The sequence below is a fragment of the Diceros bicornis genome, chromosome 22 (assembly GCF_020826845.1).
Source record: "Diceros bicornis minor isolate mBicDic1 chromosome 22, mDicBic1.mat.cur, whole genome shotgun sequence".
Taxonomy (NCBI): domain Eukaryota; kingdom Metazoa; phylum Chordata; class Mammalia; order Perissodactyla; family Rhinocerotidae; genus Diceros; species Diceros bicornis.
In genome coordinates, this window is record NC_080761.1 from 24,369,752 (window position 1) to 24,393,121 (window position 23,370).

Below are 23,370 nucleotides of genomic sequence, written 5' to 3' on the forward strand. Positions count from 1 at the left end.
AAAAGGATCTGGCAAAAGGACCTAAAATAGGAGAGAACATGATGTATTTAACAAGGAGCAAGCAAGCCAGTGAGGGTGGAGCACAGAAAGCAAGGGGTGGGAGAGGCAAAGGCCAGATCCCACAGGGCCCCCTAGGCCAGAATGAATCCATTTTGGTACACGGTAAGAACAGCAAGCAAATGAAAAGCTTTAAGCTGGGAGATGGAAGGATCAGATCTGCAATTTTAAAAGGATTAGTCTAGTTGCTGTATGGAGAATGAATGGGTAGCCAACCAGAGTGAATGTGATGGGGACAAGTGGGAATTAGGCTGTTTCAGAAGCCTAAGAGGGAAATCATGGTAGCCTGGATCAGGGTGGCAGTAGAGATGAAAATAAGGAGACAGATTCTGGAAAATAAAATCAGCAAGACTTGGTGAATGTTTAGACATGGGGGAAAGAAAGGAAGAGAGATGTCAACGACACGTTAGTTTCCTGAATTTATATACATATATACATTGAAATGCGGAGTAACACCACTTATACAATATATACCAAATTATTAACAGAAATTACCCATGGGAAAAGAAGACGAATTTTACACAGTAAAAGGCAGACTGATTTTTTTCTACATAGATATCTGCATTGTTTAAACATATTTATAATTAGCAGGTATACATTATTTCATAGTTAAATTCACATGCAATAAAAAGAAATCATTTGCCTGGCTGAAAAGCATAGTAATGGCATTTTAGGGAGAGGGAACAGTCTATACAAAGGTACAAACACATGACAGTACATGGTATATTTAAAGAATATCAAGTAGTCCAGTGTTTGCAGAGCAAGAAGGATGTGTACTGGAACAGGATGAGCAGAGGATTAAAGCTGGGTTAGAGAATGGCTACTTCACGAAGGAACTTATTAAATGCCAGGCTAAAGAAAGCATTCCCTGAATTGTAAGAAATAGGGAAGCACATAAAGCTTTAAGCAGGAGGGTAAAAAAATCAAGTTCATATTTTAGAAAAATCACTTTAGAGGCAGTGTGAAGACTGGGCCAAGACGGATGTAAGAAAATAGGCTGGCAGATCACTTAAGCCAGAACTTAAGCTAGATCAGGGGCAACTGACGTAGTAAAGGGGAGAGAGCTGAGATTCATTTCAGAAGACAGGAGCTGGTGATTAAACTGAATGCAACAGAGAGGGAAAAGGGCAAGTCAAAGATGCTTCCCATGGCTTCTAGTTTAGGAAATTAGATAGTGATGACATCAATTTAGGTAATTTAAGAACAGGTTAAATGAAAAGCTAAGAAATTTTGTTTTGGAGATGCTGAGGTTAAAGCACCTCTGGAAGCAAGTCAAGGTGCCCAACAGGAAGACGGATACATAGCTTTGAATTTGAGGAACAAGGTCAGGCCTAGAGCACACGAACACTATTACCCAGAATAGAGAATTTTAAGCCTGTGGATACGATCTTACCCTTGACGTAATTTTACTGAATTCTTGAGGCAACTGTCAAAAGTTGACCAGTTCCATTTATTCTCAGTTGTAAAAATTCCACATAATTGTTAAAGTCTCAACTTAAAAAAGTAAGCCAGAGCTTTGTCTTGGTCTCTCTTTCAGTCTTTTATTTTTTTTCCCCTTCCCCTTTTGTCTGTCATTCTTTCTTTCTATCTATCAAGTTAAGGAAGATATAGGAAGTATAATATAAAAAAAAAACTTTTGTTATTAAATATTGTCATATTTTGTCTTAATTGTAAAAGGCAAAGAAAAGAACATTTCACAATTCTACCTTTAACAAAACCTAAGTTAAATAACGATTTATCTATGTGACTCTCCACTGATTTTTCTCTTGCAAGTCATTGACCCTTAATTAACTGACATCCTCAAGGCAGTCAACTCCAGCTGTAGCTTTAACCAGAGGTTCCTGAAACAATTCCACAGTCCTGTTGTTGCTCACCGTCAGAAATCCGAGTCACACTGTACCTTGGTCTAACTGATGATGCCCTAGTTTGGTGGGAGGTGGAGAGGAAGGATCTGTTGGCAAGGAAACAGCTGCTTCCTTCCTGAGCCAGGGAAAACCAGGAAGGTGACAGATGGGCAGAGCAGAAAAGTAGCCAAAAGTTGCTCTGGCTCCTCGTTGGCAAGGATTCTCACTGAGGCACGATTGGATATTTTAAAGCATATCAACGATTGAGAGAGTTTCATCTGCCTGGGTGCTCTGCTGTGTTCAACAGGGCTTTCCACACATTTTCTACATTTGAAAAACTTTTAAGTTTGCAGTCGTAGAAAGAACCTGGCCTCAGCCTATGTACAGTGGGCTAAGACTGCAAGGCACTGTCCCATTTCAATTTCTGATTATACCCAAGAGAATGCACTTTCTGGTTAAAAAAAAAAAAAAAAATTTTTTTTCATTGTCTGTATAGTAGTTATATTTGTACAACTTATTAGAATTACTATTAAAATTTCATTAGAAAATGTTTTCCTTAAATACGTTTACTTTTATATATTTAATTTTAAAAGATTTGTTGCAAACTTTTATATTCTGTTATCTTTTCCCCTCCCATCCACTTCTGTACCCAGAAAATTAAACATCCAAGATCTCGTGGGTAAAATAGCCAACTACTGGATTGATATGTTATAACTAACATATTTTAAAAATGGCTGTAAATAGGTTATTGTTCTTTATCAAATAGAAATTAGCAATCACTGATAACATTAAAAATTAGTGTGGGCATGAAGTACGGAATTTTAAAACATCAGTTTACTATGCTGATTAATTCAACATTTATACTTGCATCAGAACTTAATAATCCCATAAATAAATAGAGCTCTCAATTATTTTAAAAAATCAAGGGATAACATATGTATTTAGACACATTAGCAGCGTAAAGATGTATGCTTTAACACACTTATTGGGAAAATGTCTGAAAATATTACTACACTGAATTCAAGGGCATCCGCAGGAACCTGACATAAAAGTTCTCTAGAACAACAACATTTCAGGAAATTCCAAAAAAGGAAAAGGGTAAAATAGGAAATAGCCTCAAATTAATCGACAAAGTTCAGTGCTTGCTCCAACTTGATTTTTCTCTCCATTGCAAAAGCAACAGAGTCACAGGATGGGTGGGCGAAATCACTTAGACGAAAGTTCATCTACTGGAATAAATGGAGAGGCCGCTTGGGCAGGCGACACAGGAGAGTCGGTGGTAGTGCTGACTTTCGCTGGTGAGTTACAAGAAGATCCGGCACTGCTGCTGTTTCCATCAAGGGTATCTGAAGATACACACACACCAGGATCTGACAGCTGTGCAACGTCAGAAGAAAGCATGTTGGTGATGCCCTGGAAAAATCTCTTTGGCTGATATTCAGTTTCCATTTCACATTTTCTTTTCAATGGTCCAAGAACACTTGGTCTAATGCAATTAATGGGACTCTGGCTTCTCCGAGTAGTAAATCGGGTTGTTGGACTGGGAATAGGACTTGGAGGCAATCCATTGCTACTCACAAAACTTTGCAAGGATGGTGAAAAACACTGCTTCCCAATTCCCCGGGTGGGTGACGGCGCTGGTGACACCGGAATGAAATCGATGCGCTTCGGCGAGGCGGATTTCTCCACATCGTTGTCACTCAGGCTGAAACTTTCCTCCCAGGAGTGGCTTATCTGCATTGCGTTCTGCACCTCGCGCTCGTGGACCGTCTCTCGGTTGATCAAGTCCATGCCCTCCTCCTGTTTGATCTGGTGCAAGCGGCTGCTGTGCATGCGGACGGGGGAGGCCGGCAGCAGCAGGCCGTGGCGGCTCGGGAACGTCGTGCTGTTCCGCCTGGCGCTCGGCGCCTCGGCCTGGAACACCGGCGAAGTGTCACTGAGGCCGTGGATCAGGGGGGCGCTGTTAGACCTCCTGAGGCCCCCGCCGCCGCCACTGCCGCCGCCCTCCGCCGGGCTCCCGCCCGTACCCGGAGGCAGCTCCAGGTCTAGCTCCATCTTCTCCTGAGCCATGTCGGGGGCAGGGAGGCGGGGGCGGTGCTCAGTCAGAAACCTAGCAGTCCCATTCCCCGCAGTCCAGGGCCGCCGCCGCTGCCGCCGCCACCGAGAATCTGTCAGCGGACTCGGCCCTCTGCGCATGCGTGCCCCTTCGCGCAGGCGCCCTGCGATGTCTCTCCTCGCGGCGCCTGCTTAACACGTAAGAGCTGCGCCGCAGCCCTAGGGGGAGGAGCGAGGAGTGGTTAGGCGGCTAGTCTGTATACTTTCCTTCCGCAAACAGCTATTGAGCGCAGCTCTCATTAACGTCTGTTAATAAGATTACCATATTCAGGAGTATATATTTATAAAATAAGAGCTCTGAAAGAGAGCCCCTTGGTGGTGTGGGGCTGTATAATGAGGAGTGGGGCTTGGCCTAACCCAAGAGGGCTTCCCCGAGGAAGGGACAACCTCTTGATATCCCAAGTAGTAGGCGAAATGGCTGCGACGTAGAGCTGTCCAGGAAGCTAGGGCCACCAGCGGGGTGGCAGGCGGAAACCTAGAGGGGTGGGAGGGAGTGTGGCCAGGAGTGGAAAGTGAGGGCTGACAAGATGTGAGGTGGTGGGCCAGGGCAGAGTCTGGTCTTTATCCTGAGAACAATAAAAACTCCGAAGGTTTTCAAGCATGAGTATAACAGCGACTGAAAAGCTCGCTGGCTGCAGTCTGGAGAATACATTATTGGGAGATGAGAACTTTCAGGAAAAAGACCAGAGAGGAGGCAATCCCCTAGGCCAGAGAGGATGATAATTTGCACTAAAGTGGTAGTGTGGGAGAGGAGATGGGGAGAATGGTAAATCTGACAACTATTTAGGTTAGGGGGCAAAAAACCAACCTATAAATGTATTACTATTTTATTTACAGTCATATTTCATGCATAAGCATACGGGCTCAATAATGTTCATTCAGTATGAGGGATTAAATGAAGACAAAATCAGTAGGTCTTTAAAAATAAACACACAATCCTTGGCTCATGTAATTAATATAAACTTTGATACCTCATTAAAATGGGTTTATATTTATTCCTTCATATATTCAGTCAGTCAATTTTTTTCTGCATATCTTCTATGTGCCAGGCACTGTGCTAGGAAATGGGCCCTAATATGAGGACATTTAATTTCTACTGGAGGGAAAAGAAAGAAAGAAATGAGTGGTGAACTGGCAGGAGAAGATAAAAGGGCCATGCAGCTGAAGCATAAGGGGGAGAGTTGTATAAAGGGGTACAGGAGTTTGGATCTCATTCTAAGTAGGATGAAAAGCCACCGGGGAGTTTTAAGCAGGAGAGTGATATTATCTGGTTTAGGTTTTAAATATCACTTTAGCTCTATGGAAGATAGACTGAAAGAGGGCAAGAGTGCAGGCAGAAAGATGGATTAGGAACCTATGGCAACGGTACAGACAAGAGATTATTGGACTAGGGTGGTAGCAGTGGTGATGGGGAGAAATAGATGGAATCAGGATATGTTTTCAAAGTAGAACCAATAGGATTTGCAGATGGCTTAGATTTAGATGGTGAAAGAAACAGACAATTCAAAGGCAACTCATTGGTTTTTTTACTTAAACTGGGTAGATGGTAGTATCATTTACTGAGATAGGGAAGGAGTGCATTTAGAGAAGTGGAAATTAAGAGTTCTGTTTTGGTCGATTTGAGTTGGAGGTGCCTATTAGATATTCATGTGGCTATCTGAACTGAAAGAGAGCTTAGTGATTTTTGTTCATCCCTCTCTTTTTGCAGCTGAAGAAAGTAAGATCTAGAGAGCCTAAGTGACATATTCAGCATCACACAGCTTAGTTAGTAGCGGGAACCAGCACTAGAATCCAGGTCCCTTAGTTCCTAGTCTATGCCTCTTTCCACTGCATCTCAAACAGCTTTTAATTTGAAGTCTCTGTAAAAAGGGCCTGATGATAAAATAATTTTGATTATTCATGCCTATAATTATATAGAAACTGATTTAAGCTTTTCAAGTGCCAGGCACTATTCAGAGTGCTTCACATGTAGTATCTCATTTAATCCTCACAACAACCCTATGAGGTAGGTATTACCGTCCTCATTTTACAGGGGAAACAGATGCAGAGATTAAGGAATGTCCCCAGGATGACAGTAAGTAGCAGGACCTGGGCTTTCTGGCTCCAGAGCCTGGGCACCACGTTACCTCTTTAGGTGCAACAACGCTTCAGGACTAGGAGAAACCGCTTCCAGATTGTTGACAGCTTTGTGAAGGCAATGGTATTTGAGGCAGGATTTGAAGGATAGGTATGATTTTAATAGAGAGAGGACACTTTACAGAGAAGTGGCAGCATGATAATAAAATACAGAATTTGGCTAATACATGAAGTACGTGGAGAAGAATGGTAATGGGAAAAAGCTGGGAATTGAAGTTGGAGTGAGAGAATTGGAGCTCTGAATGCCAGGCAAAAGTGCATGTATTTAGCATGTGAGGCATATAGGGAACCACGGAAGGCTTCTGACCAGAGAAATGACACAACGAGAGTTATACTTCAGGACCCGCCAGGCAGATCAAGGATGAAGTGGAACGTCAGAAGGTGGAAAGAACCAACATTTTCTAAGTGCCCACAACCTGCCCGGCACCTGAAACACTCCCAAGTCCCACTGAATCCTCATTGCAGTCCTATAAATTAGATATTGTGATGCTCATTTTAGAGAGGAACAATTGAAGTTCAAAAATGGCAAAAGGCCCTGCAGCTACATGGCAGAACAAAGAACTGAACCAATCTGAATCAAGGTCTCGCATCAAAACCTATGTTCTTTTTGCTGCATTTCCCATGGGTTAGAGGAGAATTTGATGGCTACCTCGGAGATAAAACGAGAGTCTAAACTAAAGTTGGGAATGGCAGAAAAAGGAGATGGATTGGGGAGACAGGAAGGTAACAACAGCACCTGACTGCCTGGAGGTACAGAGGATGAAGAGAGGAGTCACAAGTGACTGGAGTTCAAGTATGAGCAGCTGAAAGAATGGTACAACATTATTAAATGAAAATGGGAGAGAGGAGGAAGAGCTTCCAGAAGAAAATTAATAGTAAACATAAAAAAGCATTAACTATAGAACTTACTTTATAATAGCCATAGCATATTGCTAATTTGCATATTACTAAATTATTACTAATGTGGCTCAAATGTGTTGACACTGTTCATCTGTGGCTGGATAAACAAGTATCATCTTTACTAATAAAGCACAGAGATGGTGCTAAGTCCACAAAATCAAACATCTATGCCATTTGATTCTTGCCTGCACACACCTATGAGTGATCTTCACTCATTTCCTTATTTCTACCCTTGTCTGCAGTCAATTCTCCACCCAATGTTCAAGGCAATCCTTAAAAAATTAAGACTTGAATAGTCACTTCTCTGTTCAAAACCCTTTGGTGGATTCTCACTCAGAGAAAAAGCCGAGGTCATTACAATGGTCTATAGAGCCCTATCTGCTCTGGGTCCCTGCTGTCTCTCTGACCCCGCCTACAACTATTCTCTCCCTCACTGCCTCCCATCCAACTGTAGAGGCCTCCCTCAGCCCACCAGGCACCACAGCCCCCCACTTGGCTTACTCTTCTTCCAGTGGATGTTCATACTGCTCCATCCCTTCAGGTCTCTACATAAATGTCATTGACTGAGGCTTTCTCTGACCTTACCTTGTAAAAAGCAACAGCAGTTCCCAACACCAGGCCTGCACTCACTCCCACGACCCTTACTCTGTTTTTATTTTCCTCCACAGTGTTACATGGCACATATGTATACATTGTTTTCTTGCCTCCGATCCTTGAGAAGGTCAGCTCCAGGAGACCAAGGCCTTTGCCTTGTTTCCTGCTGTACACCCAGTATCTAGAACAGGGCCTGATACATAGCACTCAATCAGTAGTTGTTGAATTCATTGTGCGAATGAATGATGAATGAATGAACGGACTAAAGTAGTTTTGTCCAAAAGGGCAGAGAACTCCATTATTTGAAAATCCAGTGTAACAGCCTTTTCTAGATTGATTCTTAAGTACTCCTTACTTGGACAATTCTTTTATCGAGATTATTATTATTAGTGATAGTGCCCTCCAGCCCACAAAGGTAGATTACTTGAACTAACCATGAGGTGAACTGAGCAACTGAAGCCCTAAGTTTCCATTCTTTTTCAATCATATGCTGACACACACTTGATAGAATTAAAATGCCCAATGCTGAGGATTCTAAGCAGTGTTTAATATATTTAGTTACTGCTTCCTCTCAAAGGAATAAAGGATAAATGAGAGAAAACAGCAGTCGCAATTCAGCCTGTTGCAAATGAATCACGCCAGAGGCAGGATTCAGGAAATTGTCCCTGGGTCAATTCATCCTTCTGGTTTCACTCTGGGTATGAATTAAATACCACACTTAGACAGCTCATATTCATGCTCACTCCCAAGTTATAAAATCAGAGGTCTATTCAATAGTTAAACTTGATTGTGATTAATATTATATTTTCTTAAACTAACAGGTAGTTTCCTTTTAATTCCTAGCAGCAGTTTTTCACTATTAAACCCCCATGCCTATGGCAAGGCAAATATCCACTTCTGAATCCATACTGAAGGAATGTCAAATACAAACGTGTGTATGCACATATATAACCTGAGATGGCCTGGCAAATATCTCAACAGTCCATATTAACTAGCATCACCAGCCTAGAATAAAAATATTGCAGAGGAAAATTGTATTTTCAAAGTATAGGAATTTAGAAGTGTTAACTGGTGCAACTACTTAGGAAGACTGTTTGACAGTACTTACGGAAAGAAAATATATGAATGCTCTATGACTGAGCAATTCCACTCCTGGGTACATACCCAAGAAGAAATGCGTGCTTATGTCTACTAAAAGTCATGTACAAGAATGTTCCTTGCATTATTATTTGTAATAGCCACAAAATGGAAACAACTCAAATGTTCATGAACAGTTGAATGGGTGCATAAATTGTACAATGGAATTCTTTACTCAACAACATGGATGAGTTACAGCATAATGTCAAGTGAAAGAAATCAAACCCAAAAGAGTATATACTCTATGACCCCATTTTTATGAAGTTCAAGAACAGCCAAAATCAATCTATGGTGGTAGAAGTCAAAATAGTGGTTACCCTTAGGACTACTGATTAGGAGAGGCACAAGGAAATGTTCCATATCTTGATCTGGGTGCTGGTTGCACAGGTGTACACATATGTAAAAATTTATTGTGTATGAAGTTAGACCTCAAAATGTTCTTGATATAGAAAAGAGAACAGGAACTTAGAATGTAAATGGAGGACAGAACAGGATAAGAATGTACTTCAATAGGAAGCAAGATATTTTGTTCAAACACTAACCATAAGTCTGACTCTCAACTGGAACGTTGAGCTTCCAATCTGATACACAACAGTATCAGTGGAAGAACAGCTAGCTGGCCTTGACAGTAGAAAGAATGGAGACAGAAACATACACACACACCCCTACCTCAAGCTACACTTCATTGGGGCTGTAAACACCAATAGACTCCAGCAGCCTCACGTAGACACTGGATACTTGTCTGAGGCCTGTTACAGATCACCAACAGCACCACTGGCTCTCCTTGGTCCTGCTCCCACAGTGCCCTCAAAGTTAGTTATTTCTAAGAAGGCATACAGGGGGACTGAAGCCTATTTTATGGGCTTTGACTTTCTCAACTGCAATCTTAGTGGATCCTGCTCAGTCAAAGCTGGCTCTGCAATATCCTCCTAGCATAATCCATGAAATGGAACAGAGTTCAACTAACATCAAAGGAACTGGGGCGGGGGCAGTTATACATGGGAAGAAGGAGAATTGTTTAAAGACGTGATTTTAGCCACAAGGAACTTCTTTTGTTATCATGATGAAAGAAAAACAGTAGATGATCTCAGAAACTTATTGACCGTTCCCTCTCCAATTACTGAGAGCGGCTAGGTGCAGATACTATCCATGGTATTTGCCCTCCAGGTTGCTTAATCTAATCCTTAAAACGTTCAAGCGACAGCAAGGATTTGAAAATCAAAGCAGAAGTTTACCAAGGGGCTTTTGACCCCCCTCACCTTTCATGTTTGGTAACAGCTAAAACCCATCACACCACTTGCATGGAGCCACGCCCATCACATAGAGGAAGTAAAAAGCTAAGAAGGGCCTCAAAGGCCTGCTGCAAGAAGCTCACAGCCTAGGCCCCCAGCAAATCTCAAGTAAACAAATAAATGGATTGTTGTGACTTTGTTCAATTTTTTTCAAGGAAAATATCCAGGAAGATATTAAAAATAGCCATCCAGCCCCCACTCTACTCTTAAGTCTTTTGAATAGAATAGAAAAATGAGTTGATATCACTCCTTGTCCCTCACTGATTTTACACATTTTAGGCAGTGGCCAGTTTTTGGTGCCTTCTCTTTGGCAATAACCAGGGTTAGGACTGGTGTCCTTTTCTGTGGCTGTATGCCTCTCTCTGCCTGTCTGCTGTCTTTGCCTTGAAGGATTAATCCATCTGGAAGAAGGAAAAAGGAACTGACAGCTTTATGGATAACGTATCAAGTTACCTTGAAAACATGCCAAAGCTACAAATCTAGTTGGGCCGTCCAGCTGAGTGTTTGGGGAACTTCTATAAGAGTCCAACATATTAGCGCACAGCAGAACCATAGCAAAAAAAGTACAAAACCTGGAGTCAGACCATCAGACTTCCAGCACTGTGACTTTGGACAAGTCTGCCAACCTCTCTGGGCTTCACTTTTCTCATTTATGAAGTGAGGACACCACGTCTTTGTGAGGACCAAATGACACAATGTCCATAACAGGCGGTGCAGACAGTAAAGACCTATACAAACAGGTTTCTCTCTATTAAAATCCTCAGTGCCAATGATCACAAAGTGATCCTGCCCACTTGTCCACTACTCTCACCCGAGGGCTTCCTTTGTTTTCTTCTTTCAGTTTGATTCTGTGGAAGAAAATTCTCTCTTCATCTTCTTCCCTGAGACTGTAGTCATTTTTAGAGGCATACATTTCTGTGGTCCAGAAAGTATGAACTGAAAGACTCCTCTGCAATCAGGTAGACAGTTTCTGAGAAGCAGAAATAAGAAAAACCACATTTCTAAGAATTTCACTCTCTGAGTCTTTCTGAAAAGAGATGGACCCACGCAGTAGAGCAGCCATCAGTAACTAAAAATGTGACTGGATCAGGGAATACTATTCCCCACAGCAAGCCATTTGTTAATCCCCGACTGCAGCAGCCACCCTCCCTGGTCACGTTGAACTTTTCATTTGGGACTAATCCCATAGGCTTATTCTTATTCATTTTAAACCCTGTTTTGAATTACTGCTGTCAGGCTACTGTTCTTCCTGGCGAATGATCAACTGCACAGCGACACACATTTGCCTTTGCCTTACAAACAAGTTGAACTCAGCTTCTCTCAGACAAAATGAGAAGAGTCAACAGGAAGAAAGTGAAAAAAGATTCAACAAGTTTCAATAGTTACCATTCATCAAGATATATCTTTTCCTCCATGTAGTTGATACCCTGTAGGGATGTTCTGAGGAGCAGGTCAAATGTTCCAAAGAAGTTTGAAGCTGCTGTCCCCAAGACCTAAAGATTCATAAGCTACATGCTTTAGGCAGTTTTTTGGCTTTAGAGGGTGACAACTGCACAGCCAAGAGCCACATAATCTCTAAGACACTTTAAGATGGCAAAGTTTATTACTGAGAAAGAGGGCAGTTCATCATTTGTTCTTCCTTCACCCAGCTCACATTAAGCTAACAATGATAAGAAAATGCAACAAAAACAAAGAGTATTAAGGACGAGGGCACTCTAATTCCTCCTCCCTCATACCAACTAATTTGTGAACTGAATGCTACTGTAATTCAGGATCAGTATGCCTTTTTCACCTGCAGCTCAATTTGTTAGTAGGAAATGAATTTTTACCACCCATGGAGTTCAGCCATCTGAAAATTCCCACTTACTAGGAAGTGGTGCAGACTTTCCTTCTTTACTCTCCTTTTGAAAATTAAAAGTCTAAGATAGTAGACTTCTGCCCTTACAATTAAGACACTTTTCACCAGACAATGTTATCGTCATTAGCATCATTATACAATAGTAGCTTGCATTTACTGAGGGCATATGTGCCAGGTACCCTTCTAAGTACTGTGTGCACATTAACTCATTTAATCCCTATACCATCTCTAGGATTATTATCCTCCTTTTATAGATGACAGAAACGAGGAACAGAGAAGTTAACTAAGTCGCCTGAGGTGACATAACCAGTTATGGTAGAGGAACTGGAGTCCAGGGGTCTGGCTTCAGAAGCTGAGCTCTAGTCACCATCCCTACTGCCTCTCATGAAATACACTTAGACTCCTCTGACCTGCCACATGCATAGTGCTCCAGGTTATCTTTCAAGAACATATTGGTGGAGTTTATATGGACAAGATAATCACTCTGCTTATCAGAAAGACAGATGAGGGGTTCATGTAATTGCATGGGCTTACAGATACTAGTGAGGTTACAAAACGAAGCAATTAATAAATGCCCTACTTGTCCCAAAGCAGTCATGAAAACGAATGCAAAAGATTAGAATCACAGAATGTTAGACCTAAAAGGAGCTTTAGAAATGCCCTATACTAACCTTTATCAGCAAGGAAACTAAGGTTCAGAGAGAGCCAGTGATTTCTTCAAGGTCAAAAAGACATCAGGACAGAGTCAGGATGCCTTATTAAATTCTTAAGGATTGCTTCCTAATATTTGCCCCCCAGGTTCCTCTTTCACTTTAAACTCTTTCTCTAATCAATAGCATCTACTTCCATGGTTTTAAGTATGACCAATTGCTGATGTCTCTCAGATTTATAACCCCTGCAATAGCTTCACTTGAGTCTTGCTCATGTTAGGATGGCTCCAACCTTACCTAATCTGCATAAATGCTGCCAGAGTGAATTTTCTGAAATAATCTCACCAAGGTACACCCCCTTCCTTTTGCTAAAATTCTTTCATTAACGTCTCCCTATAGGACAGGAGGGCAGACTTCAGAGGGGCAGGCAGACTGAAAAGGAGGATGGCACGAGGGAGGGAGAGAGGAATTGGCTAACCCTAATATCTCCCCAAATTTCTCTAAAGCTCTAATCCCTTTGAATGAAAAGAACAATAGTATTTAAGAAATTGGGCTCTGAAGAGAACCTGGGTTTACATATTGACTGTAACTTATGCATGTGTGACCTTGGGGGTTAAGTTACTTACCCTCTTTGAGACTCAGTTTCTTCACCTAAAAAATGAGGATAATGGTCCATCTATCAAATGACTGTTGTGAACATTAATTGAAGTAATATGCGTGAAGCTCTTAGAACACAGCCAGACATGACATTTCTCAAAACAGATCCTGGAACCATAACCAGTACATCTTATGTAACTAGACTGTTGTCCCACTTCTCTTTCCTAGGCACCAACCACCGAGCCAGCTCCTCATCCAATATTTATTGAGCACTGGAACTATATGCAGCTCAATTTGAAGACTGTACAAATACTGGGAACAAAGCTGCTCTGGTAGAACCATGAGATTTCAAATTCCTTCATGCCACACTCTAAATCTGTTATGATTAAGGCTCTTAGAGGGTATTATAAAGATGAAAAAGACCCCAGGGAAGCTGCAAGTCCAGGAAGGAGGTAAGCTGCACATTATTAACTATAATATAGGCTAGATCTTGTGCCCTCAGCCTTTAGTGAGCATCAGAGTCATCTGTGGAATTTTTAAAAACAAACACAACAGAGCCCTAATATGGAGATTCCCACTCAAGAGGCCTGGGGCAGAGTAGTGGCATTTTTATTAAAAAAAAAAAATTCTCCAAGTGAATCTGATGTGCTCCCAAGGTTGGAAACGATTAGGGTAACAAGCATCTCTACCGCTTGTAAATACTTATTAAAGTACTAATAGTTGAGAAGAGAAGGAGAGAGCTCTTAGCTGAGTGAGGGGACGAGCAGAAGGTCTACAAAGAATCCTTGAAAAAAACACCCCAAGAAAGTCCACTTTAACCTGCCAATTTGGAGCATGAGAAGCCATCTTACAATAGTACTAGTTGAGTAAGACCTTAGAGCAAGAATTTTTGTTTTTCTATCATCTGGACTCCTTCCTATCCCTGTTTTGATCTGGAGAAGTCAGAACCTCAGCAAGATGGGCAAGGCAGGGAGACAGAGGAGGAGAAGGGCACCCCATCCTCAGGAGCTGAGACATTTTGCCTGCAGCAGGCCCTCACCAAGAGAAGGGAGTAGCTTAAATCAAGGCAGAGGCTTTGCCAATTGTGTGGCACTTGATATTTGAGAAACCAGCTGGAAACAGTGGTTTAAAGTGACAGTAGAACATTTTATTGCCTAAGAGTGAGCAGACAGGTTCCTGAGTTTTACACTAAGAAGCAAGAGTAGACCTTTCGCCATTGAATTAATTTACAGAGAGAGGCAAAAATAAAGAGGAGTTCTAATTACATCCCACGAGTGCTGCTTGTTACACATAGGACATTTGACACTTGCCAAATGTGGCAGAAATGTTTAAGAATATAAGGATTGTGGAGTTTTTTTAGTGCCTGGAAGACACCTGGTGATCTTGGAAAGAGGAGTCCAGTAGAGGTAGAGGGAGAGAGTGCAGAAAAATCAGGTTGAAGGAGCTGGACCCTAGGTAGACAACTAGAAACTGGAGGCAGCCAGATAGACTATGCTTTGAAAAATTTGGCTGACTCAAATTGAGAAATCATTTTTCAAGTTCTGACTGGGTGCCAGGTGCTTTTGCGTAGAATGAGAGGAAAGCAAGCAATAAAATGTCACCAATGACGGGTCATGGAAGGGTTCTTAAGGACAGGGTTTCTTAAGCTTTTTTTCTTTCGCGGGAAGTGACTAGTGGTAAGAGAAATACTGACGATACAAAGAAAATTGAGACGGAAAGCCCTGGAGTGGATGGAGGAGATGGAATTTTGAGGGCACAAGTAATAGGTTATAAATACTTATTTAAAGTCTATAAAATAACCTTTAGCTTTAGATCCGTCAAATCTGGGGAAATTACATTGTTCTTTTCTTCATAAATAATAGCTAGTTAGAGTTTCAGAGTGCTGCTTACATTTAATCTACTCCATCACTGACAACATAACTTCTCCCTTTCTTCAGCAAAAATGAAAGGAAAATGCAATTAATGCTATTGCTTCTAGGCAGCCAGACATAAAATATAAGCTAGAAAAAACCCCCACAGCATAAGTGACAGTGAAAGCCTGTCCCATTTTTCCTATTTAATTTGCTTTGGGAATGTGTAAAACCTAAAGGCTCAATTAATCTTAATGATGTGTCAAAGAACAGAAAGATTTCTCTGGGCTAAAAAGAATTCCACACATACTGCAGAATTCAGAAGGAAGTATACACTGAGGGAGATGTAGACAACGGCTAGTTTCCTGCAAAGATGGGCCCTCAACCTTTTAATTTTAAAAATAACAATTTTCCAATTTTAAAAGTAAGATTAGGGGGCCAGCCCAGTGGCGTAGCGATTAAGTTCGCGTGCTCCCCTTCGTGGCAAAGGTTCGCCTGTTCGAATCCTGGGCACAGACGTACTCACCACTCATCAAGCCATGCTGAGGCGGTGTTCCACATAGGGCAACTAGAAGGACGTACAACCACGACATGCAACTATCTACTGGGGCTTTGGGGAGAAAAAGGAAAAAAAAACGAGGAAGATTGGCAACAGATGTTAGCTCAGGGCCAATCTTCCTCAAAAAAAAAAAAAGTAAGATGAGGGAAATTTGGATGTATTATTGGGTATGAACAAGTTGTGCATTTAATGAAGCAAATATTTCATAATTTGCTCAAATGCTTCTATCACTTTTTGCAACAGGGTGACTTAGTCAACTCCTATAGACACTGCTTTACAACTAAGAGCGTGGCAAGTTTGCCCAGTACCTCTCTTGAGTTTATTATCAACAACTGAAATGCTTCCAAGGGCAGGCAGACAGAGGGAGTGATAGCATCAGAGAAACAGCATTTGCACTTAGCAGACTGGAGAACCCTTGAGCATCCAAAGGAGGCGGGCAGACACTGCTCACTTCCAGCCGACTGCTGCCCTGGCAGAAAAGGGTGTCATACATTGCTCGAGCTTCTAATTTTTCAAGAGAGGTTGAAAATCCAGATTTTTTAAAATGTGGACTCTCACAATTTGTAGATTTTAAAATCAAAAAAAAAATTAAAAAGCTAACACATGGGGTGGGCCTGATCAAAAGGACATAAAGGCTGGCTTAGGCTCTGGGGCACAAGCTCATGACCTCTGAAAACCCATTCTTTTCTCCCCTTACTTTACAGTCTCAGCCCTCTTTTCCCAGGACTGCCATTCCTCTTCTCTTTCCATAATGTTTTGTCATTTTTATTTATACTCAAACCCTGTCTCTGGCCATATGCTTTTTAAGAGAGGGCAGCAGCCATGTCTTATAGGAGCAAAAATGCCCTGCTTGTGCTTGGCATAGGGCCTGGTGCATGCCATGTGCAAATGAATGACAGTGGGTGATACCTTTGAAACCTCTCCTAGTGGATGATGTGTGCATCCCGTTTTTCCTTTTCTTCGCACCACTATCCCCACCAGCACCAGTTATAACTAGCCAGTCATCTTACTGACTTCTCTTGTTGTTTCTAATAATTTTTCAGCTGATTCTCTACCTTCTAGGCATGCACTTTAAATATCTACAAATAATGATAGGTTTGCAACTTTCACTCCCATGTTTATGTCTATTCTTTCTTTCTCTTCTCTCCTGGCTGGTACTTTCTGAGTCAGGTTTATAATTTCAGTGAAAGTGAGCATTCTTATCATGCATTTGATTTAAATGGGAATGCTTCTTCTGTTTTCACAAAATATGATGCTGGTTTGGTGTGAGACTAAATATTTAAAATAAAGCAACAAAAGTAACCAATTCTACTTATTCTAATTTACTACGTTTTCATTTTAATCAGGAATGCGTGTCAGATTTTTTTTTTCTGTTACCATAGACTGATTTCATTTATTCCTATAAAAGTTAAGTTTATTCACATAATTTACATGAAATAAAATTCACCCTTTTAAAGGACACAGTTCAATGAGTTTTGACAAATGTCCACAGTCATGTAACCACGGCCGCGATCAATATATCATTGGATGTTGAATTTTAGAAAAATATTTTTGGCACTTATTAAGATGACCGTATAATTTTCCTTTTTTGATCTGACATGGAGACTAGCTTCTCCCATACTGAACCAAGCTCGCATTCCTGTGATGTACCCCACTTGATCATGGTATGTATTTAATGTATTGCTACATTTCTACTTGATGGTATTTTATTCAAGGGTTTTACCCCAATATTCATAAGCAAGATTGATCTGCAGTGTGTGTGAGTGTACACAGTGTATGTGCATTCACACTATCTTCTTGAAGTTCTGGTATGAAGATCATTTTGGTTTCTTAAATAAACCTGCAAGTTTGCCTTTTGCTCTATGCTTAGAAAAAGCTGAAACCGTAATGCGAACATCTGTCCAGGCTTACATGGGACAGTTTTGGTTTACACTGATTGTCCCAATTAAATCCCCTTTCGATAAATTATATGGTCACCCTACTTAATAATATCAATATCCTTGAATGTTGGAAGAATTTACTGAAGCCATTTGGGGTTTGCATTTTGAATTTAGAAAGCACCTTTTAATAACTTTTTCATTTCTTCCATGGTTACTGATTTCGGCCCTCTCTCCCGGGAGCCCCTTTGAAAAAGCAAATTTTCCTGGAAATACGACCCACTTCACCTATCTCCACAGAATTTCACACAGTACCTCACAATACTTTTTGGTTATTTCTCCTTTTTGTTCTCTTATTTTGTTGATTTTCATTTTCTCTGGCAATAAAAGAATTATTTGTTCCTCGTACAAAATTTAAAAAATAAAGACACATAGAAAGAAAAAGTTGAAAATAATCCATAATCTCATCACCCAGAAATAATGACTATTGACCTTGTCAGGTAACATTTCAGACTTTTATCTGTCTACATACTTACCTTCCCACCTACACACGCACAATGTTTATACTAATATGCCTGTTCTATATCCATAAATCCAGATTTACAGCTGTAATTTTAATGGCTGTGAAGCATGGTTATACCATGACTGACTTAAATTCCTGACACTAGGAGATAGGTAGACAGGTTAATTTTTTTAAAACTGTTTTTAACAATGCTGCATTGAACATTATTTAACATCTTTGCATCCTCATCCACTTATAGGACAGATTATTAAAAGTAGAAGTGCTAGTCAAAGACAGATACATTTAAAAATAATTTTTTTCCTTGAAAAAAATGTCTATATTTCTTATATAAAAAAATTAGCAAAGAAAAAACATCAGCAAAGATCAAAGATTTCCTGCAATCCACTATCCAGAGATAGCTTTTAACATTTTGTTAGATATACAGCCACCAAGTCTCAGTGCACAGTTTTTTTTTTAACCATAAATGACACCATATTACACACACTAGTTTGTAACTTACCATACTATGCCATCTTTTCCTGCACAGCATCATTCTCTATAGCTATAAGGTATTCAATGGATAAAAGAACCATAATTTGATTATCTACTGATAGAAATTTGAGAGGTTTCCAATTTTTGCTATTATAAACAATGCTACAATGAATATCATTGTCATTTTTTTGCCCCTTGTTCAATTATTTCCTTAGGCTAAATTCCCAGAGGTGGAGTGGCTAGATCAGATGATCCGTACACTTCAAGGCTTCTGATGAACAAACCACCCTTGAGATCATCTTCATCAACTGACATTCCCAGCAGTCTGAGCGCTTGCTCTCCACGTCCACTTGACCTCAGTATTTCTATTCTTCTTAAATTTAGACTTAGATAACAAGTGGCACTTTTTTGCATTTTAAAAATTATTAACAAATTGGACATTTTTTTCACGTGCCCCTTGGCCCTTCACAATAAGTCAGCAAATCACTTTATAAGATCTATTATCTACATATAGACAAAACAGCCATAATAAATTATATTTATGTCTTAAAATTTTAGGTCCTATTTTGCTGGAGAATTAAAAAAATAAAAAGAAAAACATGCCTTGCATTTTTAGAAATAGCTCTGGTGCTCTTGCTGGAATTTTGCCTCAAGTTTATTCCAAGTAAGGGAGAACCACCATTTTCTCCATGTTGTAGTCACATAAATATGTACCAGAGTGTCATTATAAAATGTTTTGCTAGAGCACAGAGTTCAGTATAGCACAGCTATACACTCAACTTTTCAGGAAACTATAAGCATTTTAATAAACATTTAATTATAGTACAGTCTCATCTCCAACTGCTCCATGGAACAGACCACTAAAATAATACTAGAGGCAAGCTCTGTTTCACCAAAATGTCAACATCTGTAATGTCTGAAGCATTAAAGGTCAAAAATGCAACCTTTCTCAGAGCTTTCATTTTTATTTTCTTCAGAGCTTTCATTTTTAAATAAGCACCCATTATGAACAATTGTGACTGATTTCCTTTGGAGCAAAAACACGTTGAATGTTCCCCTCCCCACCCCCCCTTTTTTTTTTAACAGTTAAGAACAAATGACCTGCAAGTGAATTCAAGATAATGAGCAGTGATTGTAGCATTCCATCAGAGCATTTTTGTTTAAATGTTTAAAAACAATATTCAGGATACATATTCCAAAAGGCAGCAAATTAACATGGGCCTTCTTTATTCTTTTTTTTTTTAACTTTAGTTTTATTTAAAAATGCACACGTCAACCATGTGTGAAATGCTTCAGTGTTTTTAATAACTATCATTAAAGAAATCAAGGTAATTACAATTTGAACATAAGATCAATTTTTTTGGAGACACTCATGTTTATGATTAAGAGACGGTACTAAGAGATCACATAATAAAGGTGAGAGCAAGGAAAGATTTACTTTATCAAGAATGAGTAGAATACATTCTCTTTGTTAGCAATATTACTTTTTGTTTTGATAAATTATTGCCTAATCTGCCTGACCTGGCAATGCTTAATAGAATGTATAAAGTAACATTATAGCATTAAATGATAGTAAGGAAAATCCAGTGAAATAAATGTTTATATTCCTAAAGCATTCAGTAGAAAGATACTAAAATTCTAAAGTCCTACAAAAGTACTTTGATAAAATAATGTTTATTGCTATACAAATACAGCAACTTCAACAGACAAAGCGTATCTTCCCAACTCATTCATTGAACTATATGTCCCCAATATAACAGATTTCAAAATTTAGTTTAAGAGATGATTAAAACAACAGGTTAAGAAAATGACACTTAGAAATGGAAAGCCCACCCTATGTAATTAATAGTACTGTGCATTCACCCACATGGATGGGCTTAACTGACTAAGTATTCCTAGAAGTAACTCACCATTTAGCTCCTGAATGCAATGAAAAAATAACCACTATGGAGACTACTTATTGTTGAGATTAAAGTAAGCCCCAAAATATCATAAAAGATCAGCCAACTTAAGGAGAATCAAGATAAAATAGAAAACGGTGACATCTCCTGAAAGCATGCTTAAACAAAAGTGATGATTTAAAAAAAAAAAAAAAAGTGTGTGTGTGGGGTGGTATGTCACAAAAAGGGATATCTGTAAAAGGAGAGAGAAGAGAATCAGAGTGTCTCCAGCACTTTCACAGAAGATGGTGCCCTGAACCAAGTGCTTTGAGAATTCTCATCTGTCTGGCAGACATATAGTAAGCAAGCAAGGCTGATCACTGGGTTGGCATCGTCTGTTGCAACCTGCCCTGCAAAGCATTCACCTGCATTTACAAGACTCCTCATCCTCACTTACAAGACCATTTGATGTTAACATAGGAGCTTAAGAAGGTTTACTAATTCATGGGAAGAAAATACACTGTCTCATTGCCATAATTATCACAGCATGCTGAGTGGTTTCCATTTTGAGAGTAAATTGATAAAAGGGCATTTTTCTTCATCAGTCTCTCTGATGAGTTTGAGTAGTATGAATCGATTTATCAGGGTCTAATCAGCCTTGCAAAATGATAACACAGAGTTTATATATCTACAAAGCTGCAAATCATATTTTTAAAAAAAATCCTTCAACAATTTCCCCATGCCAACAGTATTTGTCAAAACTCCTTAGCATGGGTTATGCAGACCTTACCTACTTTTTCAACCTCATGTAACATGATCGTGATCATCATCATCACCAACAGCTGACATGTGTTAAGTGCTTTTTATACGTAAGGCCCTGTCCTCAGCATTTTACTCATGATAGCTCATTTAAAACTCACAAAACCCATGAGGGAGCTAGTGTTGTTTTGTTTTACTAAATGGGGAACTAAGGCAGAGAAAGGTTACATGCTTTGCCTCATCACATTCCCACATGAATCTCACACTTCAGTCATATTGAAATATTTGCAGGTCTTGCAAATGCCACATGCTTTTGCACACTCTTGGCTTTGCCCGGAAAACTGTCCGACTTTTTCTTATCTGACCATCTCCTGCTGATTTTTAAGACTCAGTTTAGGCAAGGCCTCCTCTGAGACACCCTAATTTTCCTAAGAAAAGTTATATGCTCCCTCTTCTGTGCTCCTATTACCATATGTACCCACTCACACATAACACGAGAATTGTAAGAGTCTGTATGTACACCTGCTCCCCACCGGGCTACCGGCTCTCTCATGGGCAATGTCAGGGTCACTTCACAAGGTCTCACAGGCTTTCATCGCACAACTCCAGGGGGCACCATTCATATAGACTAAGGAGTGATGTAAATGGCGACTCCTGGGGTTGTACAGTGTGGCAGCTCTCAGGACAGTATCCCCAATGCCTTCCAAAAAATTTGGTACAGAGTATGCACTCATAAACATTTCTATGTGACTCAAGGGCTGAGACAGAATTCACAATAAATGTGAAACGGTTAAGCTCCCAACCAGTTTATTACCCTCCAAACCAACACTTCATAAAGTCTAAATACCACTGTAAACCTAAGATAAGTGCTAGTTTTGCCACTCAGTATTAATACACTCAGAAAATCTCTGCCTTATCTCCTCTACATCAGCTTCCTGTACATTTTCTCTAAATGCTAATGGTGAATTTAGATTTCCTTGTAAGCCTTTGATAATGGCATAATTAATCTGCAAATGGATGTGGCATCTTCACCAGAGATGCAAATAATTATAGCGAGAGCCGGATATAAAAATCTACCCCAAAGAGTGGACTGAAATGCAAATTAATACAGTCCAATTTTTCTATTTTAATGAGCATGTTCACAAGGACTTGATGATTCTATACTCAGAAAAGCAACATTCCACAACTTTCAACCACCTGCTCAGCAGAAAAAAATTGCACACTGAACTTTGGCAAACATTTATGATATCTTTGATTAGAGTTAAAAAAAAATCAAGCTTAGGCAATCCACTCCTATTTTCTTTAGAAGGACACAGTTTCTATCTGTCTATGGATGGGAACATGGTCCTAGGTAAAAGCTTTAAGCTTTTAACTAGCTGTAAGAAACAGCTAGAGATTGAGGCAGGCTTCACTGAAGAGAAATTTTTTAGTCATTTGAGATCACTACATAGACCTAATCTCTTCAGTTGGCTCCTGCCTTCTATTAACTGATTGCTCCCTAACTCAGACTGGGAAAAAGGAGCAGAGAGACAAAAAATGACTAGTTCTGAAATTACTGGTAAAAACACTGAAACCTCAGAGACATGGCAATGTAGTAGGCAGAAATATGGTCCCCCAAAGATGTCCATGTCCTAATCCCCTGAACCTGTGACTATGTTGTGACTATGGCAAGGGGGATTAAGGTTGCAGATGGAATTAAGGTTGCTAATCAGCTGACCTTAAAATAAGATTATCCTGGATTATCTGGTGGGCCCAATGTAGTAACAAAGGTCCTTTAAACAGAAGAGGAAGCAGAAAAGTTGATGTCTGAGTGATGTGATGTGAGAAAGACTCAACCGCTTTGAAGATGGAAGGAGACCATGAGCCAAGGAATGCTGCTGGCCTCTGGAATCTGAAACATGCAAGACGAGAGATTCTCCCCTCGAGAATCCAGAAGGAAGGCAGCCCTGCTGACACCTTAATTTTAGCCCAGTGAGACCAATTTTTGGCTTCTGACCTCCAGGACTATAAGATAAGTTATCAATTTGTATTGTTTTAAGCCACTAAGTCTGTGGGAATTTGTTACAGCAGCAATAGGAAATGAATACAGGCAATTTCACTCGAGAGAAGAGATGAATTGTTTCTGTGATATCTAAAGCACGCGAGCATTTAGTCCCCCAAAGGGGAGCCAACAGCTCCTGCAGACTACCATATCTGATGTGGCCATTCCCTTCTCTGCCCTCACCTAAGCTGTATATCATGCAACATAACATTTCACAGCTATCTATTTCA

General features: G+C 40.1%; 2 protein-coding genes across 2 annotated transcripts in view; both read right to left on the reverse strand.

Annotated features, from left to right (window-relative positions):
* The window catches only part of PIP5K1B (phosphatidylinositol-4-phosphate 5-kinase type 1 beta), a 282,690-nt gene that overhangs the window by 209,202 nt on the left and 50,118 nt on the right, over positions 1-23,370 (reverse strand). The window lies entirely within an intron of this gene.
* On the reverse strand, positions 2,365-4,130 carry PABIR1 (PP2A Aalpha (PPP2R1A) and B55A (PPP2R2A) interacting phosphatase regulator 1). Its single transcript, XM_058565704.1, has one exon. The coding sequence runs from the start codon at positions 4,095-4,097 to the stop codon at positions 3,108-3,110; it is 990 nt and encodes a 329-aa protein (XP_058421687.1). The 5' UTR covers positions 4,098-4,130; the 3' UTR covers positions 2,365-3,107.